Source organism: the organism of the source record quoted next (genome assembly GCF_019968955.1).
Source record: "MAG: Porospora cf. gigantea A chromosome Unknown PgA_NODE_1235_length_6907_cov_295.073, whole genome shotgun sequence".
Classification (NCBI taxonomy): Eukaryota; Apicomplexa; class Conoidasida; order Eugregarinorida; family Porosporidae; genus Porospora; species Porospora cf. gigantea A.
In genome coordinates, this window is record NW_027151342.1 from 1 (window position 1) to 6,907 (window position 6,907).

The window sequence follows — 6,907 nt, forward strand, 5'->3', positions numbered from 1 at the left end:
TGCCAGCGTCATGTGTGAGCCATTCCCGTCTGTCGAAATTCGCCCAGAATTCCTCAGGTACTACTTCAGCGGAATAGATCTCCTCGAAAGTCGGAGCTACGGTTAGGCAGTGCTGTCACTCCTACGATTCATTTGCAGCAGCACAAAAAGTGATGACCGGCAAAAAAATACTGGCCGGCACGCAACCTTTGTCGGGTGACTTTTGGATTGTTATAATTGATGCATGCAAAAGAATGATGAAATTCCATTTGTAATAATGAGTTGTGCTTGTGACTCGCTCCGCAAGTTTCTGCTGAGCGTGCTCAGGACAGCAGATCCAGTGGACAACTCCCTGAGCATCATTAAAGTACAAGGTATCCGCGCCGAGACCACAGACGACACTGTTTTAGAGACTCTTATCTCTGGAAGTGTCTGTCTATCGGCCACATTTTTTCGTAGGTCTGTTACTCAACTGTCAACCGACGTCCTGTTTGTCTGCGCCAAAAGCCAGGTACTCGGATTGACTTGTCCTGCATTGCTAGTCGACGGCAAATGTGTTTCTGTTGAGATTTCGAACGAGCAACTCCCCGTTGACCTTAAGCCTGAAACTCTGGTGGACAAAATGGACTTGTTCACTACTGGAGTTTTTTCTGACATCGGCCTCTTCGTCGCCAGTACCCCTAACCCCAGAACAAGCCACTATTGCTGCAGCGAAACACCGAGAAGTATGCTGACATTCGACGGCCCTAGAACGCCAATGCTACCTTCCGCTCGCTGGGATGAAGACCGTCGGACTCCGTTGACAGATGGAGTGTTCACTTTCAGCGGAACGGGCCGTCGTCCTCGGTTCGACCGTAGGCCGAGCGTACGAGCAACGCGAGAGGAGGCTCGGACTGAGGACGTTCAACGCACGCCAGCTCCAATAGACCGAGAGGAACTACTAAGTCCGTACATCCCTGCGAACATCGGACTGAGCCCGGCATCAATGATACAAGGATACCTCTCCGAATCCCTCTGCCTGCCATGCAACAGTCTGACACATTCGATGCCAAAGTGCCCTCATGGAGTTTTTGTCTGCCCCAACTGCCTCCAGCCGGATCACAATGGCAATAAATGCCCCGAGAAGTGCCGTTTCTGTGGGTCACGTCACGAAGGCGTGTCTATTATGCGCTGTATCAAGGAGACAGCAGGCAAGATCCGCCGACATGAAGCCTTGAATTTCGAAATCGGCACCGTTCCCCTCTTCATACGAAAGCAAGTGGGTAGCCTGCTCCAAGTCTCTCATCTAATGTTTTCCAGTCTGCCCCCAGCGACTCGAGACCCAACAACATCTTCGGGCGTACTGTATGGATTAACAACATCCCTGCAGAAGTGAGCAACACCCAGCTGGTGGCGAGCATTGAGGACACAGGTGTCAAGGTGAAAGCGCTGGACCGTCACGATCGTTGGGCCTACTTGGAGCTCGACAGTCTCGCAAATGCACATCGCATAGTGCGCAATCCTTTGTGTATTCAGGGTCACCTTCTAAGCGTGCAATTCCGTAAAGTCGTATCCAAACTGACGTGACAAGACAAGATATCCCTTTGGGTCAGTCGTTTGCAATTAAAATATCTCTACAAAGAAATCGCCGGTGATGCCTCGCAAGAACGCATTCCAGACACCACCAACGGCGACGGCCAGGAAATCGCAAGAGGCGAGTCTGCAGAGCGTGCCGCTACTGAAGCGGCAAAAGAGACTGACACGCGAGGACACCCAGCGCTTGAAGCCTCTGCGGATACACCCGCAGCGTTTGCAGGAGCAGGAGCTGGTGCTATACTCTCCTGGGGGCAGTCGGGTGGCCAGTCGGCTGGCCAGTCAGGAAGCCAGTCGAGAAGTCAGTCAGGAATCTAGTCGAGAAGTCAGTCAGGAATCTAATCGAGAAGCCAGTCAGGAAGCCAGTCAGGAAGCCAGTCAGGAAGCCAGTCGGGCGGCCAGTCAGGAATCTAGTCGAGAAGTCAGTCAGGAAGCCAGTCAGGAAGCCAGGCAGGAAGCCAGTCGGGAAGCCAGTCGGGAAGCCAGTCGGGAAGCCAGTCGGAAAGCCAGTCGGGAAGCCAGTCGGAAAGTCAACCGAGTTCGAAGAGTTCGTCCGAACGCTTGGCTGGAGTTTGTAAAACAGAACCACCACGCGTGTAGGGAGGAGTTGGAAAAAATGTTGGCTGACGAGGCGAATCAACAAGAAAAAACTGTTGCCTGGCGTATCTACGTGAAGGACAAGCGGAAGCTCAGCTGTCTGGTTATGAGCATTTTGAAGGAGGCGTACCGAGCACTCCCTAGGGATCGGAGGTCCTGGTACAAGTCCCAGTCGGCACTTCGACGTGAAGAAGGCGCACGTGGCTTGAAGATGGACGATTCCGAATGAGGAAACATGATATCCTTGGAAAGATGGACGATTTTGATGACGGCATCTGTTGGGGAGCAGCAGACCCCAGTCGCCCCGCAAATGCCTGGACGGAGTACAATCCATTCCCTGGGATTCGGCAGATAAGTTGTTACACACTCCTAAGCGGATTCCGACTACCAGGGCCACCGTCCTGCTGTCTACAAACAGAAACCGCTACACAGATGGAGACGCTGGTTGACGAGAACGGACAGCAGATAGCGTCAAAGAAGAAGATGTTAGCCAGCATGATTCTGAAGGAGAACTGAACGAAAATGGTACTCCATCTACAGGGTAAAACATGGGGAGGCCAAATGGCATGCTGAGGATGCTCTGGATTTTCGGATTGCAATTGCGACAGTGCAGGTCACTAACAGGTTTCTCAAGATTGTAGAGAATTCCAACGACAAGGGTTCCCGCCTGGTCGTACGCAACCAACGGAACTCCGAGGATTCATCAGGCGAAGCGGCTCTGGAGTTGCGAACGACACATGGATTCTGAGGATCTTCAACCACAACAACCTATCCAGTGACGATGACGCTAGTAGCCTAGTTAACGAGCGACGAGTCGTTTCAAAGCGAATCTGCAATCCAACTCCGTCTCAGAAGACAGCGCTTTCTCCGCGGCGGACTTCACTTGCCAGGAAGTCTCGGTCTTGGTGTGCATGCTAGCTAGCAGTCGTATCGCCGTAAGACGGACGTCAGGAACTGGGTCAGCTAGCATGTCCAAGATGGGCTTAAGGAACACATTCGAGCAGTCACAGGCTGTACAAAATCCCCCTGCCATTTCAAGGAAGTTCTTCCGACAGTAGAAAGGGGTCTCGGGTAGGAAACCCTGATCTGACCTGTGGTACGCCTTCTCGCACAGTTGAGGCCAAAACGTAGAAAACGCCCAGTCGCGACCCATATGAGACACTATGGGGGTTACAAGGTCCACGACAGATCTTCGGATACTGTAGACCCGATCTGAGCTGGCTGGTAGAAAAACTGCCTCGAGAACGTTCTTCTCAAAATCTTTGGGGCTCACAACTCGCATCAGAGCCGGCACCATCGCCAGCACCGCAAGACGAATTCGCCACTGATCCTGGTGAGCCTGAGCAAAAATAAGCTTCACCAGCTCGTGCGACGTGGATCGGACTCCCAAGGGGTCCAGCAGAGCTGTGACAGATTGAATAGCGCAGAGGCGTACTTCGGCAGCGTCGTCTTCGACCAGCTTACACAACAACGGCTCGATGCGGGTTCGGAGTACCTCCTCGTGGTCTGCCAGGTCAGACGCTAACCCGCCGAATACACGTGTCATAGTCGCCTTCGCTGTGGGATTCACTCGTAGCAACTCCTCCTCCAGCACCGGAAGAACCGTCGTCACAAATTCGGAAACGCCTACCTTGGTGGGCTGCTTCAGAGTCAGTTCCGGCTCGTGCTGGCATATGTAACTCGGAAGGGAAAGCGCACGCCCCCCTGCGAGTTTTGCCAAGGACTCCGCAAGTTTGTTTTGGACTTCGTTGCATGGATCCCCCAATAAGTGGAGGAAGCGAAGTTTTAGCTCCTTGACGTGCGCCAACTTCTGGCACTCCTGCGCGAACTGCCGCCGGACTTGCCAGGATCGGTCTAGTGGTGCAGCCATAAGTATAGGCAACAGGTGCGCCTTGAATTCCTTCTGATTCAACTTCGGGGCAAGCTCTATTGCTGCTGCCAAAACCGAAAGACGGATCGTCTCCTGAGTATCCTGCCAGTACAGAGCCATGACGGCGTATAAACTGCAAGGTGGAAGGGCGGCGGCCTTGCGATCTGAGGGGGTGACCTCGACCTGCTTCTCGAATATTGAACCGCCAGGTATCTCGGCGATGGCCACTAAGCATTGAGCACACGTTCTTCTGACCATCGCTGCGTCGGTGCATAACTTTATGAACACAGTGAGGGCCTCCTCAGTTCGATTGTCGAAATGGGGCAACAGATGAGCAATGAGGTACGCACAAGAGCATGTCTGCGTAAACCAATCGCCCTTAAATAAAGTCAGTATGCGTGGCCAAACATGCTCCCTAACGACTGAAGGAGGGTTGTCCGTCTTGGTATTTATGATTTCGCAGATGACGCTCAGGGCTCTCTCTCTGACGACACTGTCGTCACTTTGAGAAATATGAAACAGAGGCGAGAAAAAATGCTGCAAGTGGCAGCTGTCGCCCACGAAGTCGGCGAGGGCGAGGTAGGCGTTGATCACTTCGTACACCACATCGTGCTGATCCTTATATAGACGAGCCATTTCTGCGAGCATCGGTACAACCTCCTTACGAACCTTTGACACGCCTACCTCGGAGGCCACTATATGGATACGCTGCAAGGCGAGCAGTCTGTTTGCGATGACAATGTCTTCGGACCCTAGGGCGGAGTCTTCGCCGCCCAGAAGTTCTGTGCGGTAGAATTCCACAACGTCAGACATTCCAAAGCTATATTGGCGTTTTCAGAGTGAAATGATGGCCAATTCTAAAGACTTAGGGTGTGCACACAGGTTTCGATGATGTTCGACTGCCGAGTATGCTCCAATACTCCGTTTGCAGCGTTTTTCGGGTTCGGCGGCGACGGAACCGTTAAGAAGTCCAAAAAGAAGGCCGACTCAGTGGATTCGTTTGAGCCCCGATCAGGCATCCAGCTGGACGTCGCCACTCAAAAATGGACGGAGTTCACCAACCCCCGAATCGACACCATGTGGGCAGACCAGGAGAAGCAGCTGGAGGTTTTCAGAGCAGTGCTCAGCGCAGTCAACGCTGAGAAAGATCCGGTCACGGGTGCGGAGACTGAATGTATCTTCTGGCATGGCAAATACGGAGAGACAGGCTACCCTGTAGCTCTTATCGATGTCGATGGCTCAGCATTCGAGATGGCGGTTCTCAGAATCTTGGTCTTCTGCTTCGCTGAGGACGACGCTTTCGACCTCGTCAAAGACCACGACCAAATTGACACAATCTGTGGGAACCGCCGGTGTGTTAACTTGAGCCACGTCGCGCTGCCCTCAGCCGCGCCAACCCCTTCGCGAGCGGCCTCTAAGTCCAGCGCCGTCGAACTCGACTACGAAGACGAAGACGGCTGAGATCGTCATGTCAATTAGATTTGCAGGTGAAATGCGGATTTATGGAGACCTGGGAGTCGATATCTGCGGTGTATCTCAAACAGTCAGGGCTTCCGCCGTCAACCTTCGATGTAACGAAGCGGTCCAATATTCCTTACCGTAATATGGGACCGTTCGATCTGGCTCGCCGAGGCTGTCGACGGCTGGTGGTGCATGAAAACCCACTTCTGTTTACCAGGACGGCACTGGTGTCACGAAATCCGTTCCATTACTGGAACGCAGCAGGACGGTATTACCACCAACAGTCAAGGGACATCAATGAGTTCATCGGAACGCTGAACCATCGACGCCAACCGCCAAATCCGCGAACGTCAGAAGCTACACACGACGCTGATGGCAACCTTTACATGGGTCCCTTGACATCTATGTGTCTTGCCACAGTGGAACGACAAGAGGAGCAGCAGGCTTTGCCTCCGGAATGCGTCACTCGAGACGTGCAGCTTGAGCTTGAGCGTCAGTGGGTTGAGGGCCGGATTGAGGCCTTCGTCGACGGCGATGTGAATGTGGTGGACCTGGATCCGTCAGCAATCCAACGTGCGCAGAGGACCTGGGACAACCAGCAGTCTCAAGACGAGGAATTGGCATTCATTGAAGGGCTGGGAGTTGAAGATCTGGGAGTGTAACCAGAGGAACAATTGTGATTTGAATCGAAGATGAGGCATCGGAGCTGATGCCGACTCAGTGAAATCGGTGACAAATTAAATCCGAGGTAAAAGTAACCAATCGAAATCTTAGATGGAAGAGAGACTTGACGCAATGATTGCCGTGTTAGAGGATATTAAGGACTTATCGCTCGAGGAATTTCGAAACGCGAGGTGTTCATTGAAACCGACACCAAAGGGCAAAAGGAAGCGTACTCTGGCTGATTCGGTGGAGAGTAGTGCCAAGAGATCCCGTCCTCCTCGCGACGTGACTATCCTTCTTGAGGGCGCACTCATGGAGTTGAAGACTCGTCCGGAAACGCATGTGATGGAGAAGATTGGAGTGAAGCTGCCTCTCTCTCTTTCTCGCGGAGACGAGAACCCATCTCAGCGAATTGCCTCTCAAGAGGACAAATCTGTCTTAAGAGATAACGAATCTCGAGATAACGAATTTGTCTTGAGGGAGAACGAATCTCGAGACAACGAATCTCGAGGAAACGAATCTCGAGGAAACGAATCTCGAGGAAACGAATCTCGAGGAAACAAATCTCGAGGAAACGAATCACGAGGAATCGAAACTCGAAATAGCGAATCTGTCTTGAGGGAGAACGAATCTCGAGACAACGAATCTCGGAAGAACGAATCTCGGAAGAACGAAACTCGAGACAACGAAACTCGAGACAACGAAACTCGAGACAACGAATCTCGAAAAAAAGAAAATGAAAAACACGCAAAAAGAAACATATCT

General features: G+C 52.3%; 6 protein-coding genes across 6 annotated transcripts; 5 read left to right on the plus strand and 1 right to left on the minus strand.

Moving 5' to 3' along the window:
• Window positions 1-223: 223 nt before the first annotated feature.
• Window positions 224-1,545, plus strand: KVP18_003043 (uncharacterized protein; the record flags this gene model as incomplete). Its single annotated transcript, XM_067954452.1, has 2 exons — window positions 224-1,237; window positions 1,279-1,545. The coding sequence occupies 2 exons, from the start codon at window positions 224-226 to the stop codon at window positions 1,543-1,545; spliced, it is 1,281 nt and encodes a 426-aa protein (XP_067813350.1).
• Window positions 1,546-1,612: 67 nt separating this feature from the next.
• KVP18_003039 (uncharacterized protein) lies at window positions 1,613-2,377 on the plus strand (the record flags this gene model as incomplete). Its single annotated transcript, XM_067954446.1, has 1 exon — window positions 1,613-2,377. The coding sequence occupies one exon, from the start codon at window positions 1,613-1,615 to the stop codon at window positions 2,375-2,377; it is 765 nt and encodes a 254-aa protein (XP_067813346.1).
• Window positions 2,378-2,400: 23 nt separating this feature from the next.
• KVP18_003040 (uncharacterized protein) lies at window positions 2,401-2,664 on the plus strand (the record flags this gene model as incomplete). The annotated part of the gene is made up of 1 exon (XM_067954447.1): window positions 2,401-2,664. The coding sequence occupies one exon, from the start codon at window positions 2,401-2,403 to the stop codon at window positions 2,662-2,664; it is 264 nt and encodes an 87-aa protein (XP_067813347.1).
• A 283-nt stretch (window positions 2,665-2,947) lies between these two features.
• On the minus strand, window positions 2,948-4,831 carry KVP18_003041 (uncharacterized protein; the record flags this gene model as incomplete). Its single annotated transcript, XM_067954450.1, has 1 exon — window positions 2,948-4,831. One exon carries the CDS (start codon window positions 4,829-4,831, stop codon window positions 2,948-2,950), a length of 1,884 nt encoding a protein of 627 aa, XP_067813348.1.
• Window positions 4,832-4,906: 75 nt separating this feature from the next.
• Window positions 4,907-5,479, plus strand: KVP18_003044 (uncharacterized protein; the record flags this gene model as incomplete). Its single annotated transcript, XM_067954453.1, has 1 exon — window positions 4,907-5,479. One exon carries the CDS (start codon window positions 4,907-4,909, stop codon window positions 5,477-5,479), a length of 573 nt encoding a protein of 190 aa, XP_067813351.1.
• A 41-nt stretch (window positions 5,480-5,520) lies between these two features.
• Window positions 5,521-6,141, plus strand: KVP18_003042 (uncharacterized protein; the record flags this gene model as incomplete). The annotated part of the gene is made up of 1 exon (XM_067954451.1): window positions 5,521-6,141. One exon carries the CDS (start codon window positions 5,521-5,523, stop codon window positions 6,139-6,141), a length of 621 nt encoding a protein of 206 aa, XP_067813349.1.
• Between the last annotated feature and the right edge of the window lie 766 nt (window positions 6,142-6,907).